Source organism: Temnothorax longispinosus, chromosome 4 (genome assembly GCF_030848805.1).
Source record: "Temnothorax longispinosus isolate EJ_2023e chromosome 4, Tlon_JGU_v1, whole genome shotgun sequence".
Lineage (NCBI taxonomy): Eukaryota > Metazoa > Arthropoda > Insecta > Hymenoptera > Formicidae > Temnothorax > Temnothorax longispinosus.
The window spans coordinates 17,318,574-17,339,007 of NC_092361.1; the positions used below are offsets into that span (position 1 = coordinate 17,318,574).

Below are 20,434 nucleotides of genomic sequence, written 5' to 3' on the forward strand. Positions count from 1 at the left end.
AAAGTCGATACTCGAATCTATCAAAATTTATTGTTATCGCTTTTCCGCAACGGCGATTGGTTCTCTCGCTGTGCTTACTTCATGAGCAGCTGTCATCGTATATTTTAACAGTTGTGTGTATCAAGGAGTTAATAATGTAAGTAATAGTATAATGTTAAAGCTACAGGTAAATGTTTAGTATAACGCTCTCCCCTCCGATTTTCTTAAAATTTTGTAAAATAGTTTATTTTAGTGTGTAAAATACATTCTGAGAAGGAAAATTGTCGCTCATGTCTCGTTCTTTTTTTTATATTTAATTTCAAAATTTTATGATGTCGGTAAGTAGCAAAATGATAATTTACGTTTTTAAAATACTGCGCAACTTCATTTGTTACTATATTCACAAATTAGGTTGTCCGCATACTCATTAACGGTGCAGCGAAATAGAAGTGATGAAGAAGGTCACGTGACAACTGTCTGTCTGCTAATTAAATACAAAATATCTGCTTAAAGCAGGGCACACACATGTGTGTGTTATACTAAACATTTACCTTTAAATAAGTATATACTGATATAGTCCTATACAAAAACTCAAATAAAAAGATAAAAAACAAAATTGACAAGAACAAGAATATTCTTATTTCTGTTACATAAACATGTGTACACATACGCATTATGTATACACATCTAATTTATGTTAAAACAAGTAATCCATCATCTGACTTATTGCGATAGATCATCAAACATAAATTGTAATAGACTGATTACTTTAATATCCATAAGTGCCTTAATTGAAATTGCAAAAGATCTACTATCGTTACCATTCAAAACCAACTTCCGCAAACACCTATTCAACCTGGTCAACAAAAGTTCAGTTTGGAATTGAAATCATGTGCGCAATGACCAAAAGTATTCGAATAATTTTAATGCCAATTTTGCTTATCAGCTATGTGTTTGGTTTAAGAATTGTTAATTTATCTAGACGTTCAAGACTGTTTAATATTTTATACATGCTGCTAGTTTGGTCGGTTTACTATTTCCTCTCAACATCTACACTAATGTTTACTTTTTACAAGTTCTATCCCATTGAAGACCTCATTTGGTGGTGGGCAGAAATCTTTATGACATTACTGTCCATCGTGTTTAGTATATATTATGATAAGGTAAGGTAATGTTTTAATATAAGTAGTTATTATTAATAAACATTTTCATACTGATTTGCACAACTATAATATATAAAATGTCTGTAAAATTTATAACTTGTAGTTAATTAAGTTACAAGCCTGCTTAATAATAAAAATTATACTAAAAAAGAATTTCCTACTGATATAACACTTACTGATAAATTTCCTTTTTTTAGATACTTAAAAAGACATAATTTAAATTCAATGTATGATTATCTCAATTGAATGTCTAAGAATAATAAATTAAAAAACTTCCATATGTCCTTGAAATATCAAACAGCTATTAGATACAGAACATAAATAAAATCTTAAATTTTTGGATAAATAATAAGTATCTGACTACTTCACATTCTTTGTTACAGAAATTCTGGAACTGTCTTAAAAAGCTCGATATTGTCGACAACACATTGCTTAAACTGGGAACAATGACGGATTATGACAAACTACGTAAAAAAACACTATGGATTGTCTTAGGATGGTTTGCAATAGTCACATTAACGAATTGCAGTACACTATCATATGTAAAAAAGAAATATGACTGCAATGTTGCAAAAGCCATGTGTTACACCTTTATAACAAACTACTGCTTACATATAAACTTTATTGGTGATTTAACTACCGCAAGTATTCTCGAGTTGGTACATTTTTCTAAATACAATTACTATCTATTACTTTCTTTCGAGTAGTCGTATGCATAAATTATATGATTTCCGAAGTCTATTTAAAAATATTGATATAATATACTGTTATTTACAAATAAATATTTACCTTTCCATACTTTCTTAATATTTAGATACACAGGATTAAAGTTTGATCAAATTAATGAACATCTTCAGAACTTGATGAGAAATAATAAACGGAAAATAAAACAGGCTTGGGAAAATCCTGTGACATATCCGCGCCAACGCAGATGTTCAAAAAAATTAAGCAACAAGTGCATAATATGGATCGTTACGTAAGAAAATTTACGTAAATTGTACTGCTAAATATTAATAGATATAACTAAAAATTACTCAAATTTACGTCAATTGTAACTGCAGTAATATTACTAAAAACAATTTACAAATAGTAATATACACAAAATGAAACTTTATATGTATTATACATATATATACATCCAGACATCTGCATTTGGAGCTACGCAAAATATCCTATGAAATAGACTCAATATTTGGAACGCAAATGACTTTTAAAATGGCATACTATTTTGGCATGATAACACTTGACTTACGAGAAATTATCTACACAATTCTAATCAACAATTATATGAAATCTGGAATAATATCTGCCGCTGTGAATTTTGTTTGGCTCTCTTATAATGTTTTCAAATTCCTACTCATTAACTATTTCTGCGAAATAGTCTCCACCAAGGTATTCATTTTACATATAATTTTTACGTAACATCAATTTATATTCTGCTTATAAAAAAAAATGAATTAAAAATTTGACTGTTATTAATTTCCAGTGTTAAAATTAAATTAAAAGTTTCTTCAATTACAATCAAAATATACAATTTTAGGCAAGGGCAACAGCAGATTTATTAAATAGATTATCACATTTCACTTGTGACGTTGAAATTCATGAAACCGTAAGTTTTATTAAGATAAGTTTGTTGGAATGTTTTAATATAGACATTAAATAATTTTGACAAATATAAATAACCAACAAAATGTACATTATAAGTATTGCATTGTGTTAATTTAGATTTCACAGTTTTCATTACAAATAGTTCATGCTCCACTTAGATTCTGCGGAATCGGATTTTTCCAGTTTGGCTTCAAATTTCTTTATACGGTACGTTATATTTATTGTCCAATTATATACCACAAATGGCTACAAATATTTAGAAGAAAAACTTACACACTGTCTTTGTTTTTAGTTTATAACGTCTATTGCGGCCGTTTTAGTTATAATAATACAAGCACAAGCAAATAAATAAACATTTTGATCAAATTATGATAGAATTCATAAAAAATAGTTCAATAAAAATATAAATAAACAGTTTAAATAAAAATTAATGTATATTTCATAAAATGCATTATATGATATCTCCTGGATTCGCTGTGGTATAATTATATTAGTATTTAGAAATAAAAATATTGAATTAAAAATATTTTATGGAATAATGAGTAGTAGTAGTATAGATAATTAATATTTTTTATTATTGCCATGTATCTATTCTACATTTGTTCATTATTTTCTTCATTATTAACAAAATTACTTTTTCCATATAGTTCTTTATATATAATTGTTCAATTAATATAATGAAAAAAAAAACATTTTATAACTTTAAATTTATGGTATTTGTATGTTATGTATTTGTTACAGCTGTAATGACGGTTAAAATATATCTTGCTTAATAAAATATTTAAATAAGTATATACTAGATATAGCTCTATACAAAACCCAAATAAAGGAATAAAAAACAAAATTGACAAGAACAATAATATTCTTATTTCTGTTATATACACATTATGTATACACCTCTGTTTCATGTTAAAACAAGTAGTCCATCATCGGACTTATTGCGATAGATCATAAAACATAAATTGTAATAGACTGATTACTTTAATATCCATAAGTGCCTTAATTGAAATTGCAAGGATCTACTATCGTTACCATTCGTAACCTTCTGCAAACACCTGTTCAACCTGGTCAACAAAAGTTCAGTTTAGAATAGAAATCATGTGTGCAATGACCAAAAGTATTCAAATGATTTTAATGCCATTTTTGGTGATCAGCTATGTGTTTGGTTTAAGAATTCCTAATTTATTCAGACGTTCAAGACTGTTTAATATTTTATACATGCTGCTGGTTTGGTCAATTTACTATTTCCTCTCAACATCTACATTGATATCTGCTTTTTACAAGTTTTATCCTATCGAAGACCGCATTTGCTGTTGTGCAGAAATCTTTGTGACATTAATGTCAATCGTATTTGGTATATATCATGATAAGGTAAGAAAATGTTAGTATAAGTAGTCATTATTAATAAGCGTTTTCAGATTGATTTGCACAACTATAATGCATAAAATGTCTGTAAAATTTATAATTTATAGTTGATTAAGTTACAAGCCTGCTTAATAATAAAAACTAAAAAAGAATTTCTTATATACTGATATATCACGCAGTGATAAATTTCCTTTTCTTAGATACTTATTAATAGACATAATTTAAGTTGTATGTATAATTATGTCTAAGAATAATAGATTAAAAAACTCCCCTATGTCCTTGAAATATCAAACAGCTAATATTATAGATACAGAACATAAAAAAAGTCTTAAATTTTTGGATAAATAATAGTTATCTGCTTATTTCATATTCTTTGTAACAGAAATTCTGGAACTGTCTTAAAAAAATCGATATTGTCGACAACACATTGCATAAACTGGGAACAATGACGGATTATGATGAACTACGTAAAAAAACACTATGGTTTGTCTTAGGATGGATCGTAACAGTCACATTGACGAATTGCAGTGCAGCATTAGCAATAAAAAATAAATATGACTCTTATGTTGCAAAAGCCATGTGTTACAGCTTTATAATAAACTACTGCTTTCATATAAACTTTATTGGTGATTTAACTACCGCAAGTATTCTCGAGTTGGTACATTTTTCTAAATACAATTACTATTACTTTCTTTCGAGTAGTCGTATGCATAAATTATATGATTTCCAAAGTCTATTTAAAAATATTGATATAATATGCTGTTATTTGCAAATAAATATTTACCTTTCCATACTTTCTTAATATTTAGATATACAGGATTAAAGTTTGATCAAATTAATGAACATCTTCAGAACTTGATGAAAATTAATAAACGGACAATAAAACAGGCTTGGGAAAATCCTATGACATATCCGCGCCAACGCAGATGTCCGAAAACACTAAGCGACAAGTGCATAATATGGATCGTTATGTAAGAAAATTTACGTAAATTGTACTGCTAAATATTAATATTACTAAAAATTACTCAAATTTACATCAATTGTAACTGCAGTAATATTATTAAAAACAATTTACAAATAGTAATATACACAAAATGAAACGTTATATGTATTATACATGTATATAAATCCAGACATCTGCATTTGGAGCTGCGCAAGATATCCTTTGAAATTGACTCAATATTTGGAACGCAAATGACTTTTAAAATGGCATACTATTTTGGCATGATAGCGATTAGCTTGCGCGAAATTCTCTACGCAATTCTGATCAACAATTATGTGAAATCTAGGATAATATCTGTTGTTGTGTACTTTCTTTGGTTCTCTCATAATGTTTTCAAGTTCCTGCTCATTAATTATATGTGCGAAACAGTCTCTACCAAGGTATTTATTTTATATTTAATTCTATATTTTAAATTTAATATCAAATGTTAATTTAAAATTTTCTTATAATATATAAGTAAATTAAAGATTTTACTGTTATTCATATCCATAATGATAAAACTAGATTAAAAACTTCTTCAATTACATTCGGCATATTACAATTTTAGGCAAGTGCAACAGCAGATTTATTAAATAGATTATCGTATTCCACTTGTGACGTTGAAATTCGTGAAATCGTAAGTTGCTAGACCAATTTATTGAAATATATATATTATTAGAATAATCATTAAATAACGTGTAATATTAAAATATTAAAAAATTAATAAAATATCTATTATATAAAAATAATGTATTTTGTTATTGTAGATTTCACAATTTTCATTGCAAAGAGTTCATGCACCACTTAGATTTTGCGGAATCGGATTTTTTCAATTTGGCTTCAGATTTCTTCACAAGGTATGTTGCATTTGTTATGTAATTACATAATAAAAATATTCACATTTGTGACAAGTATTCAATAGAAAAATTTACACACTGTCTTTGTTTTTAGTTTATAACGTCTATTGCGACCGTCTTAGTTATAATAATACAAGCACAAGCAAATAAATAAATATTTTTATCATGTCATAACATGTTCACAACACAGTTCATAGAAAATAGTTTAAATAAAAATCCATATATTTAATATATATTTTATAAATTGTATTATACATAATATCTTCTGGATTTGGTTTGATACATATTAATACTAAAAATTAATGAGTAAAAAAATAAAAATATATTTTATGTAATAAAAGGTAAATAATTAATATTCTTTATTACGCTTTCAAATCGACTTCATCTGTCCACAATTATCTTCATAACCGTAAGAATTATTCGTTGCATATAATTTTTTATATTTATATATCATATAATTTATTAATAGTATTAATATATTATTATTATATATTAAAATTATATATATTAACATAATTATATGCATTTCAAAAAATGCAACAAAATTAGGATACAATTTTTATAACGTTTTTATGGTAATTTTACCGATTCTCCCTCTCCTCCATTCATTACGCTTAAAATAATTATTATGTCCATAAAGTTTATTTTATATTGTTTTATCAAATAATATCATTCTAATATAATAATGTAATAAAATTAAAAATAGCCCAATATTTCAAAATTTACAAAAGTTATTAGAGCAACCACGAGCAATTCTAAAAAAATTCAAAATTTTATAAAGAAAGAACCCTTTTACTGATTATCGCTAAATTCAATACCAACTTTCCTTGAATAATACTCTATTGATAAAAAAAAACAGCCCGATATCTCAATATTTGCGGAAATCAGAGCAACCACGGACATCAAATCCGCACATACACACATACACACATACATACGGACATTTTTTTAAATACAATATTTGACGTTTTAGAACACTCTGAACATATTAGCATCAAAAACTCAAAAAACAATCTTTTCTTTGGTTTTTTCTAACCCCTATTTCATATATATAATTCTTTTAAATTTGGTTGATTAGACCCAACTTTATACGCACAATCAAAGGTTTATATACGAAATTTACGAAAACAAAGCTTCCTCTATGAGAAAGCAACATAATGCTTTCTAAAAATACACTTACCATTAGATAATATTGATTAACCCTTAAATGCCATACCTCTCAAGAATCTCGTAAATGACATGAGGGGTCTAAAAGACCCCAGCATGAAAAATGTCTCGTTACTCATTGATTTTGTTATCTTTTGTTATGAAAATTTTTTTCAATGTTGTTCAAGGTCTAGAAAAGAGAATAAAATGCTTATATTGTTAAAATTTCAATTTCAACATAGTATAAAAAATTAAGTAAACTGAGTACTGCTAAGTGTACACACTGGTAGTTCAATCATTCAACTATCATCAATGGGAGCATGAGCTCCATTTTTGGCGGAAACATTTGAAAATATATAATTGTAAAGGGTCTGAGGTCCTCTGGACTCCGGGTGGCATTTAAGGGTTAATATTCATATTATCTCCTATACATCATAGGTATTTTAATTATTTTAAGACATATAATATATATATATTTTGTGTTTATATAAAACTATTATATATTCGTCAAAATTTGATGTCAATGCCTTTAAAAACACCAGATTGTTGAAAATGGATCGACAGGGTTTTTGAACGTCACTTCTCTCAAATCTGGTGTGATAGATTCCAAATCATAAAATAGCGGATCCAAGATGGCCGACTTTTCGTCAAAAACTCTGAATAACTCTGAATAATGATTGATTACTACCACATCAACTAGATTTGAAATTTTTCACACCAAATTTATAATAATTTTTCTTAAAAATCAGTATTTATTCATTTTCAAAGAAGTCTGTTGTTGCTAGACAAGTGATTCGATATAGGCCATAAGTCGGCCATCTTGGATCGCCATTACGTGAATTGCAAACTATCACACCAGATTTGAGAGAAATGACGTTCAAAATCTCTGTCGATTCATTTTCAAACAATTCTGGTGTTTTTTAAAGGCATTGACATCAAATTTTGACGAAAGTCGGCCATCTTGGACCCGGCATCTTGATTTTTGCAAATGTGCATACGGCTTTTAAAAGTTTTCAGTTCGAGCTTCAAAATAAGCCCTTATACGAATTTATTTGTCGCTAAACATTTTGGCGGCAGCACTGAGCCGGATGACTGATCAAAAATTTTGAGTTTATGGCCGCCATATTGACGTCGCCATCTTGATTTTTGCTAAGGCGCTTATGGCTTTAGTAGCTCTTTGTTCAAACTTTAATTGAGACCTCATACGTATTTTTTCGTTGCTTTAAATTTGGCCGCAGCACTGATCCGGTTGACGTGGAACGTCCCATATATATGTGTATAGTATTATATAAACACAATGTAATATAGTATTATATAAACACAAAACAACAGAAACATTTAAATGTTACAATATTTATATTTCTGTTGTACAAACATATCTGTATATTGAGTAAAAACAAAAGCATATCCTTCATTCGTCCAGTTTCGATAAATGACATATAAATTGTAGTAGACTGATTACTTTAATATCCATAAGTGCCTAATTGAAATTATAAAGATCCGCTATCGTTACCATTTGCTACAACTTCTGCTAGCAACTGGTCAGCAAAAGTTCAGTTTGGTATAGAAACTATGTGTGCAATGACCAAAGGTATTCGAACGATTTTAACGCCATTTCTAATTATCAGTTATGTGTTTGGATTAAGAATTGTTAATTCATCTAAACATTCAAGATTATGGTTTAATTTTTTATATATGCTGCTACTTTGGTCAGTTTACTATATTCTCTCAACATCTGCATTGATATCTTCCTTTAATGAGATTTATCACACCGAGGACAATATATGTTATTGGCTAGAATCATTTACGACCTTATTGTCAATCGTGTTTGGGATATATCATGAGAAGGTGTGTAGTTATTAATATATATTAAGTCATTATTAACAAGCAATAGATCTTGTAATATATAGAGTTATTGATAATAAATAATTTTTTCTCTAATACATAATTACATAGTTAAAAGTTAAAATATACACAGATAAAAATTATAATCTATTATTCACTAAATTCTCTATCTATTTAATAATAAAAATTACCATAAGAAAACTAAATCTTGCACATATTGATACAATATATAAATGTAATAAATTACTTTTCTAAATATTTAATAAAGTAATTCATACAAATTTTATAGAATATATATAGGACTAACAAAATAGAAAACATATATTACATTCTTAAAATATAAAATATGCGCTATTAGAAGGTATATTAATCTATCTAAGCCAAATCATCAAAACACAAAAAATTTTATATGGAATTAATTTGCAAATTAATAGGGAATTTGCATGAAAAAAAATATTACATTTTTTTGTATGTAATTTAAATATACATTATTATAAATTTATTTACAACAAAATTTTTAATTTTAATCAATAAATAGGTATTCAAAAATGAAATTGAATTTTAATAATATTTGAAATTTTCTGTGTTGTGAGAAAACGATTTTGATTGGCTGACAAGTGCATGACGTCACATTGCAATAGTCTCAACTCTCCGTCTGCTAGGCTGCGTTCGGAAACGTCACCTGAGTGCACACTAGTATACCCCCTTCTCTTTCTATCTCAGCGAGTTATAGATTATGTCAGCGTCAAACAGGAAGATTCTATTTTATATTTCTCTTACGTTTTTATCTTGAGATACATAAAAAAACAGTTTACCTGTATGTTTTAATAACATTACTTTTGCATAAAGGTACAAAACACGTTTTATATGTCTTTGCTTTACTCATTTTTTCAAAATAAATGATGGTTTCAATGGTTGAAAGTATTACTTTACTGCGGTGTGACATCACACGGCGTTCGGGAAGACTCGGTCGTTTCCGGACCGTTTTAGGCATTTCAAATAATGCAATATTTTATTATATATTTTCTCGCTTATTTTGCGTTAAAAAATTATGAAAAAAATGACAATTAAAAGAACATACAAATTATTTAATGCAATTTTAAAAAAAAATATGCAAATTCCCTATTAATTTGCTTAAGATTAAGCTATCCAGCCACTGTAAAAAAAACATACATAAGTCAAAGCAAAAAGTTAATAATACCAAAATTATTTGCTATTTTTTACTATTTTTTGCTTGTAAAAATAATTTTTTTGCTCACACTATCAAAAAGTTACAAAAAGCTAGATAGCTTAAGATTAAACTGCCACGCCATTGTAAAAAACAGCACATACATAAGTCAAAGCAATAAATTAATAATACCAAAATTACTTGTTACTTTTTTACTACTTTTTGCTCGCAAAAGTAATTTTTTTGCTCCAGCTTTTAAGAAAACACCAAGAGCAAAATGGGGCACTTAAAAGTAAAGCACATTAAAGAAATTAATTTCTTGCATTATTATAGCATCAGAATGTTCCCTGCATTATTTACTCTCAAGATATCTAAGTCTCAAATTTTTTGCTCGTGAAATAATTTTAAAAAATTTATATTTTACTCATTATATAAGTCTGTTTCCCTTTCTAAAAAAGACATGTTATCGATACTTGAATCTATCGAAGTATTGTTGTCAATACTTTGCGATGCCGATTGGTTCTCTCACTGCGCTTACTTCATGAGCATCTGTCATGTCGCATATTTTGACAGTTTTGTATATCAAAGGGTTAATGTTGTAATGTAATAGATTAAATAGATAAATAGCGCGTGCGTAGCGCATGTCTGTGATGTCTGGTATAATATCTCATTTTTTTATTTTTTCTATATCCCTATTAGTTATTACAGAAATAATTTTTTGCTTTGACTTATGTATATGCTGTTTTTTACAATGGCGTGGCAGCTTAATCTTAAGCTATCCAGGCCTTTGTAACTTTTTAATAGCTGGAGCAAAAAATTACTTTTAAAAGCAAAAAATAGCAAATAATTAGCAAATTAATTCCATACAAAATTTTTTGTGCGTTCTGATAATTTGGCTTAAACAGCTTAATATAGCTGCTATTAGAAACATAAGCTCAATAAAATCGTTAATTTTTCGAATAAATAATAATTATTTTTTTGTTTCGCATTCTACCTTTACGACAGAAATTCCAAAATTGTTTGAAAAAATTCGATATTGTGGATAACACATTACTTGAACTAGGAACAGTGATAAATTATGACAAATTACGTAAGAAAACAGTACGGATTGTCTTAAGTTGGTTCGTGATAATTGTATCATCGTCGTACAGTGTAGCATTATTCATGAAATATGAACATAATCGTGATGTTGCAACATCCATGTTTTTCGTGTTGATACGCGACTACTGCTTTCACACCAACTTTATCGGTGATTTGATTACAGCAGTTATCATCGGGTTAGTACAATATTTCACTATATACTTACTATTACTTATAATTCAGTCATTTACAAAAATTAAATCAAAACATAAATATAATGCATATATTTTGTGATTTCTAAAATATTTTCGTAATTATTGATATCATATAGCTCTATTATTTACAAATTTTTGTACTTATGTAGATACATAGGATTAAAGTTTGATCAAATCAATGAACATCTTCAGAACTTGATGAGAAATAATAAACGAAAAATAAAACAAGCTTGGGAAAAGCCTGCGATATATCCGCGCCAACGCAGATTTTCGAAAACACTAAGCAGCAAGTGCATAATATGGATCGCTTTGTAAGAAAATTTACATAAATTGTACTGCAGTAATATTATAGTAAATATTACTCAAATTTATGTCAATTATAACTGCAATAATACTAATAAAATGTTTGCGACTAATGAAATGCACATAATAAAATTTTATATGTACATGCATACGTCCAGCCATCTTCATCTGGAGTTACGCAAAATATCCAGCGAAATAGACTCAATATTTGGAACGCAAATGACTCTTAAAATGGTATATTATTTTGGTTGGATAGCGATTGACTTGCGCGAAACTCTCTATGCAATCCTTATAAGCAATTATGTAAAGTTGAGAATAATGACCGTCATTATGCACTTTATCTGGTTTCTTATTAATGTTTTCAAATTCTTGCTCATTAATTATATGTGCGAAACAGTCTCCACCAAGGTATTCATTTTATATTTAATTTCGAGTAAATGTTAATTTAAAATTTTCTTATAACAAACAAGTTGATTAAAGATTTTACTGTTATTAATATCTATCTTAAAATTAATTTAAAAATTTCTCTAAATTACATTTGGCATATTACAATTTTAGGCAAGTGCAACAGCAGATTTATTAAACAGATTATCGTATTTCACTTGTGACGTTGAAATTCGTGAAATTGTAAGTTGCTAAACCAATTCGTTGAAATATATATATTATTGAAATAATCATTAAATAACGTATAATATTAAAATATTAAAAAATCAGTAAAATATCTACTAAATGTAATGTATTTTGTTATTATAGATTTCACAATTTTCATTACAAGGAGTTCATGCACCACTTAGATTTTGCGGAATCGGATTTTTCCAATTTGGCTACAAATTTCTTCATAGGGTACGTTACATTTATAATTTAATTACATACTACAAATGGTCACATTCATGACAAATTTTTAATAAAAGAACTTACACACTATCTTTATTTTCAGTTTATAACGTCTATCGCGACCGTTTCAGTTATAATAATACAAGCACAAGCAAATAAATAAATATTTTTATCATGTTGTAACACAGTTGGTAAAACAAAATAGTTTAAATAAATATCCACATATATCTAATATATATTTTATAAAATGCATTATATATAATATCTTCTGGAATAATATTGAAAATTGTGAGTAAAAAAAATAAAAATATATTTTATGCAATATGTAGAAAGTGAATAATTAATATTTTTTATTATGCTTTCATATCAATTTTATCTGTCCACGATTATCTTCATAACCGTAAGAATTATTCTTTGCATGTTTTTTTTTTATACTAGTTAGATATGGATGGATGGATGGATTTATCATATAATTTATTAATATTATTAATATGTTATTATTATATTAATATGTACTTTTATTATATTTATATGTACTTTAAAACATGCAACAAAATAAACGCATACAATTTTTCACGGTTTAATGTCGATTTTATCGATTCTCCCTCTCCTTCATTCATTACGCTTAAAACAATTATTCTCTCTATAAAACTAGTTTTATATTGTTTTATCAAATAATATCATTCCTTATATATAGATTGCAAAACTTTGTAATAATTTTTATATGTATTAATTTGTAATATAAAATAATATAATGCTTCCTGAAAAATACCACTGATATTGATTGATAATTCATATTATCAAGAGACACGGTAGTGTCTCGCGCTAAGTACACGCGAAGCAAGATCGCACCGTGAGTCTTTTACGCGACGCGACCAGTTGCGAGTACCCAAGATTTTGAGATCTTGATAACCAGTGAACAGGTCAGGTTCTAACTATATAGGCTTAATGAATGGCTTGAACCACATTTATATAATAAAAGTGTTTTTATTTTTTCTCTACGTACTCTACGAACGGAGATATTGCGATTCAAAGTCCGATAGTGTAAAAATTTTACATTAAGAAATTATATAATCGTCGTTCGTCACTTGCACTACTTTTTCTAATCTCGTATACATCATAAAAATATTTTAAGACATGTTTTATACATAATAGTATTATAGGGGAGACCGGGGCTAGAAGTCACACGAGTAAGTTGTCATAAAGCTTATATCTCACTTAATAGATTGAGTGGAATATTATTTTTTATTAGGTTTATTAGGTTGCTCCTATCGTGTTAGTCGAGTGTACAAAATAGCTCGTTTCAAAAACATCGCATATGATATTTACGAACACTTTTTAAATCTGGAGGTCATGAATAAATTTTTCTTGCCTCTATTTTTATTGTTCCGTTGGTTTTTGAAATTACTAGTCGTAATTTCTTTTTGGTCATAAGAAATATTTATAGTTTTAGATAATTTTTCCTGTATTTAGTTAACCGTCATTGCAACATAGTTTATAATTTTATAAATATAATCTTCTTTGTTCAAAATAACCGCTCAGGGTAAGTTGTCTCAAATAAAATGAGATTCAAAGTTTATGAGAATTATTATTCTTTTATTTACTCAAAGTTTATGAAAGTATTATATACAAAGTTTATGACAATTATTATTCTTTCATTTACTCTAAGTTTATGAGAATTATATTACAAAGTTTATGAAAATTATTAATTTTTCTATAGTCTTATAGTTACTATTTGGTAGCCTTGTCGGTCGAACACTGAGCGACGAGTCTAGTCAAGACTTTTTTTTTTTTGTATAAGCGGGAGTCTCAAGCGGAGAGTCGTCACGGCAGCACGCATTAAGCCCCTTGCACAATGCCAGGCAACAGGCAATAGGAACAGGAAATAACCAAAAAATCGTTATTTAATTACAACCTAAAAAATTCGAATGCTATGATTAGTTGGCAACAGGCAATAGGCACAGAATTTCCAACGTGGTCTATTGCCTGTGTCACTGTTTATTCTGCATTTATACATGATTTCTGATTTCTATTCCCTGTTCCTATTGCCTGTTGCCTGGCATTGTGCAAGGGGCTTTAAATACATACAGTTGAAAGGGTGTCCTTCATTATTCCACCATCTACATTAATAGTAATAGCGTCCACATACGCATGCGACACGAGTCGCGGATGTCAAGAAATTGATATCATCAACAGAAATTATAAAGATCCGCTATCGTTACTATTTTCTGCAAATTCTGCAACCAACTGGTCAGCAAAAGTTCAGTTTGGAATAGAAACCATGTGTGCAATGACCAAAAGCATTCGAACGATTTTGACGCCATTTCTAATAATCAGTTACGTGTTTGGTTTAAGAATTGTTAATTTATCTAAATATTCAAGATTATGGTTTAGTGTTTTATACATGCTGTTACTTTGGTCAGTTTACTGTATCCTCTCAACATCTGCATTGATATCTTCTTTTAATGAGCTTTATCCCATCGAGGACAGCATTTTTTATTGGCTAGAATCATATACGACCTTATTGTCAATCGTGTTTGGGATATACCATGAGAAGGTGTGCAGTTACTAATATAAAAAGCTATTATTAATAAGCAATTAATATTGTAATATATAGAGTTATTGGTAATAAGTAACTTCTTTTCTCTAATACACAATTACACAGATAAAATAGACATAAAAATTATAATCCATAATTCACTAATTTCTCCCTGAAGATGTTACACTTGTTGTCAGACACCCTGTATATTACATTCTTAATATATAATATAAAATATGCGCTGTTAGACACATAAGCTTAACAAAATCGTCAAATTTTAGAATAATAAATAATTATTTATCGATTTCGCATGACAGAAATTCCAAAACTGTTTGAGAAAACTCGATATTGTAGACAGTACATTATTTAAGCTAGGAACAGTGACAGATTATAACAAACTACGTAAGAAAACAGTACGGCTTGTCTTAGGATGGTTCATGATAGTTATATTAACGATATACAGTGTAGCATTATCTATAAAAAATGAATATAATCGTGATAACGCAACATCCATATTCTACGTGTTGATACGAGACTACTGCTTTCACATCAACTTCATCGGCGACTTGACTACGGCAAGTATTCTCGAGTTAGTACATTTCTTCCATATACATATTACAAATTAATCAAACTAAATTAAAAATTAGTCAAACTAAAATTTGCAAAAATTAATCAAACTAAAATATAACGCCATATAATTATTTTATACCGAAACTTTTATACTTATTATTAGATACATAGGATTAAAGTTTGATCAAATCAATGAGCATCTTCAAAACTTGACGAGAAATAATAAACGCAAAATAAAACAGGCTTGGCAAAAATCTAGAACGCATCAGTATCAACGCAGATTTTCAAAAACACTAAACAGGAAGTGCATAATATGGATCATTACGTAAGAAAATTGACTTAAATTGTACTGCTAAATATTAATATTACCAAAAGTTACTCAAATTTACTTAATGTAAATTAATTGTAAGTTACTTAAATTATAACAGCAATAATATTACTAAAAACAATTTACAAATAATAATATACACAGACTAAAATTTTATATGTATATGTGCACGTCTAGACATCTTCATTTGGAGTTACGTAAAATATCCAGTGAAATAGACTCAATATTTGGAACGCAAATGACTTTTAAAATGGCATGCTATTTTGGTTGGATAGTAGTTGACTTGCGCGAAATTCTCAACGGAATTCTTATAAACAATTATGTGAAATATTGGATAACATGGGTTATCATATACTTTATCTGGTTTTCTCATAATGTTTCCAAATTCTTGCTCATTAATTATATGTGCGAAACAGTCTCCACAAAGGTATTCATTTTACATTTAATTTCTAAGAAACATTGACTTAACCTTTAACGTGTATACGTCAGTCTACGACGTCCGAGTCAAAGTGATATCCGCTCGTAAATGTAAAACTTGCAAGTCTGTTTGAAGATATTAAATAAACGATATTTGTCAAAATGACTATAAAATCGTCAACTACAATGTAGACAGATGTTTCACATGAATTTTTTTAGGTTTTTTAAAATACTTTAAGGTAGGGAAAAATAAAGTTGAATATGACAGACCCACGTATACACCGTCAAGATCCAAAAAAACGTATACACTTTAAGGGTTAAAATTTACTTATGACAAATAAATCAATTACAGATTTTACTGTTACTAATGTCGATCAAGCCTACTTAGAACTTGATTCGTTCACTCGTTATCGAGATCTCAACACCTCGGGTACTCGCAGCCCGTCGCGTCGCGTAAAAGAGTCACGGTAGGTCTCGCTCCGCGTGTACTTGACGCGAGACACTGCCGTGTCTCTTGATCGTGTTACAACTAAATAAAAAATTTCTTTAATTACATTCAGCATATTATAATTTTAGGCAAGTGCAACAGCAGATTTATTAAATAGATTATCATATTTCACTCGTGACAATGAAATTCGTGAAATTGTAAGTTTTAAAACAAATACATTGGAATATTATATATATTAAAATAAATATTAAATAACGTATATGGATAAATATAAAAAATCAACAAGATATGCATTAAAAATAATGCATTTTGTTAATATAGATTTCACAATTTTCCTTACGAATAGTTTATGCACCACTTAGATTCTATGGAATTGGGTTTTTCCAATTTGGCTTCAAATTTCTTCACAGGGTACGTTATACTTATGATATAGTTATATTACAAATAGTTAAATTTGTGACAAATATTTAAAAAACAAACTTACACTGTCTGTATTTTTAGTTTGTGATGTCTATTGCGACCCTCTTAGTTATTATAATACAAGCACAAGGAAATAAGTAAATATTTTAAACAAGTTATGACAGAGTTCATAAAAAATAGTTTAAATAAAAATCCATGTATATTTCATGAAATATGCATCATATGATATCTTCTAGATTTGATTTGATGTACACATGTTAATATTGAGAATAAATGAGTGAAAAATATAATAAATATTTTATCCAATATTATAAAAAATAAATGATAAATATTCTTTATTTATGCTTTTACCAATTCTATCCGTCCACAATTCTCTTCATTATTAAAAGAATTATTCTTTGTGTATAGGTTTTTATAATTATATATAATCTAATTTGATAATATTATTAACATATTATTTATTATTATAAATTATATTATATATATAACTTTTAATATTATTCGAATAATAATAAATAATAATAGATTTCTTTTTTGCTATTATTACATTAATAGTTATATATAATATAATTCCTATCATAATAAATTAAGAAGCACTTCATAATTGCATACATTATATTTATCATATTTATATATATTATGTTTTTATTACCACTAATTAATTATAATTTATTAATTATAATTAAAATCTTTCTCGCTTAATAAAATGTTTATACATGTACAGTAATATAATATAAAAATTAAAAAATTAATGTATCAATATAATAATCTTCATATTTTTGTACATATCAACTTATCCGTTTTATGTTAGAACAGGTAGTATATCCATTATCCTGTTTTAATAGATTATGGAATAGAAATTATAATCTAGATTGATAACTTTAATATCTATAAGTGCCTTATTAATTGAAATTACAAACATCCATTATCGTTACCATATGGTGCAACTTATGCAACTAACTGACCAGAAAAGTGCAGTTTGAAATAGTAACCATGTGTGCAATGACCAAAGGTATTCGAACTATTTTAACGCCATTTCTAATTGTCAGTTATGTGTTTGGATTAAGAATTGTTAATTTATCTAAACATTCAAGATTATGGTTTAATTTTTTATATATGCTGCTACTTTGGTCAGTTTACTATATTCTCTCAACATCTGCATTGATACCTTCCTTTAATGAGGTTTATCACACCGAGGACAATATTTGTTATTGGCTAGAATCATTTATAACCTTATTGTCAATCGTCTTTGGAATATATCATGAGAAGGTGTGTAGTTATTAATATTAAGTCATTATTAATAAGCAATAAATCTTTTAATATAGAGTTATTGATAATAAATAATTTTTTCTCTAATACATAATTACATGTATAAAATATACACAGATAAAAGTTATAATCTATTATTCACTATATAAATTCTCTATCTATTTAATAATAAAAATTACCACAAAAAAAAACTAAATCTTGCATATATTGATACGGTATATAAATGTAATGAATTACTTTTCTAAATATTTAATAAAGTAATTCATACAAATTTTATAGAATATATATTGGACTAACAAAATAAAAGACACATATATTACATTCTTAAAATATAAAATATGCGCTATTAGAAGGTATATTAAGCTATCTAAGCCAAATCATCAAAACACAAAAAATTTTATTTGGAATTAATTTGCTAATTAATTAATTTGCTTAAGATTAAGCTATCCAGCCACTGTAAAAAAAACATATACATAAGTCAAAGCAAAAAGTTAATAATACCAAAATTATTTGCTATTTTTTGCTCACACTATTAAAAAATTACAAAAGGCTGGATAGCTTAAAATTAAGCTGCCACGCCATTGTAAAAAATAGCACATACATAAGTCAAAGCAATAAATTAATAATACCAAAATTATTTGTGATAATTGTTTAGATAGGGGGGATCACCTTGGATGACCTTGATATTTTAGTATGTTGTCAAGGTCACCCTCCTGAGTGACTTTCAGAAGATTTCAGCCCGCGCTCGTTATTAGTTAAAAAGTTATTAACAAAAAAAGTTTGGAAGATATAGCAGCTATTTTGAGTATTGGAAGGCATAAATGACTAATATTACGTTTTTTTAAGCAGAGAATACTTTATTTCGCAAGAAAGTCGCTGCTTTACCAAAACACAATATTTAAAGCAGTAAATTGTTGATAAATTGAAGTCTTTTTGTTCAAGCAAAGAATACTTTATTATAGGTTAGTGACACGTTAAACATTTAAATACTTTTAATAAAAATTGACCGAGATATGCGACACCACACGCTAAAGGCGCAAATATTAATATTTTTTAATGATTTTTTTGTACAATATATTTAATATATGTACTTTAAAGAAATGACATACCAATTCGATTAAATTTATTATTTCTCGTAAAAAAAAATTCATGAAAAGTGGTTTCCCGCCTTAAATAGCTTAATATACCTGCTATTAGAAACATAAGCTCAATAAAATCGTCAAATTTTCGAATAAATAATAATTATTATTCTATTTCGCATTCTACCTTTACGACAGAAATTCCAAAATTGTTTGAAAAAATTTGATATTGTGGATAAAACATTACTTGGGCTAGGAACAGTAACAGATTGTGACAAATTACGTAAGAAAACAGTACGGATTGCCTTAAGTTGGTTCGTGATAATTACATCATCGTCGTACAGTACAGAATTATCAATGAAATATGAACATAATCGTGATGTTGCAACATCCATGTTTTTCGTGCTGATACGAGACTACTGCTTTCACACCAACTTTATCGGTGATTTGATTACAGCAATTACCCTCGGGTTAGTACAATATTTCACTATATACTTACTATTACTTATAATTCAGTCATTTACAAAAATTAAATCAAAACATAAATATAATGCATATATTTTGTGATTTCTAAAATATTTTCGTAATTATTGATATCATATAGCTCTATTATTTACAAATTTTTGTACTTATGTAGATACATAGGATTAAAGTTTGATCAAATCAATGAACATCTTCAGAACTTGATGAGAAATAATAAACGAAAAATAAAACAAGCTTGGGAAAAGCCTGCGATATATCCGCGCCAACGCAGATTTTCGAAAACACTAAGCAGCAAGTGCATAATATGGATCGCTTTGTAAGAAAATTTACATAAAT

At 27.6% G+C, this 20,434-nt stretch overlaps 3 protein-coding genes and 2 long non-coding RNA genes across 6 annotated transcripts in view; 4 read left to right on the top strand and 1 right to left on the bottom strand.

Annotated features, from left to right (window-relative positions):
- The window catches only part of LOC139812403 (uncharacterized), a 339,231-nt gene that overhangs the window by 160,352 nt on the left and 158,445 nt on the right, over positions 1–20,434 (bottom strand). The gene's annotated exons all lie outside the window — the stretch shown is intronic.
- Positions 1,963–3,224, top strand: LOC139811576 (uncharacterized). 2 transcript variants are annotated; one of them, XR_011731675.1, is made up of 5 exons: positions 1,963–2,118; positions 2,285–2,534; positions 2,683–2,751; positions 2,909–2,957; positions 3,043–3,224. It is a non-coding gene; the product is annotated as an uncharacterized lncRNA (long non-coding RNA). The 2 variants fall into 2 exon arrangements; XR_011731674.1 differs by having other exon boundaries at positions 1,963–2,534.
- Positions 4,931–6,249, top strand: LOC139811573 (uncharacterized). Its single transcript, XM_071775847.1, has 5 exons — positions 4,931–5,086; positions 5,249–5,498; positions 5,666–5,734; positions 5,865–5,954; positions 6,049–6,249. The coding sequence occupies exons 1-5, from the start codon at positions 4,974–4,976 to the stop codon at positions 6,106–6,108; spliced, it is 582 nt and encodes a 193-aa protein (XP_071631948.1). The 5' UTR covers positions 4,931–4,973; the 3' UTR covers positions 6,109–6,249.
- On the top strand, positions 11,889–12,829 carry LOC139811574 (uncharacterized). The gene is made up of 4 exons (XM_071775848.1): positions 11,889–12,119; positions 12,270–12,338; positions 12,465–12,554; positions 12,649–12,829. Exons 1-4 carry the CDS (start codon positions 11,931–11,933, stop codon positions 12,706–12,708), a joined length of 408 nt encoding a protein of 135 aa, XP_071631949.1. The 5' UTR covers positions 11,889–11,930; the 3' UTR covers positions 12,709–12,829.
- Positions 14,806–17,596, top strand: LOC139811571 (uncharacterized). The gene is made up of 7 exons (XM_071775845.1): positions 14,806–15,102; positions 15,402–15,673; positions 15,818–15,979; positions 16,160–16,409; positions 16,976–17,044; positions 17,169–17,258; positions 17,349–17,596. The coding sequence occupies exons 1-7, from the start codon at positions 14,827–14,829 to the stop codon at positions 17,406–17,408; spliced, it is 1,179 nt and encodes a 392-aa protein (XP_071631946.1). The 5' UTR covers positions 14,806–14,826; the 3' UTR covers positions 17,409–17,596.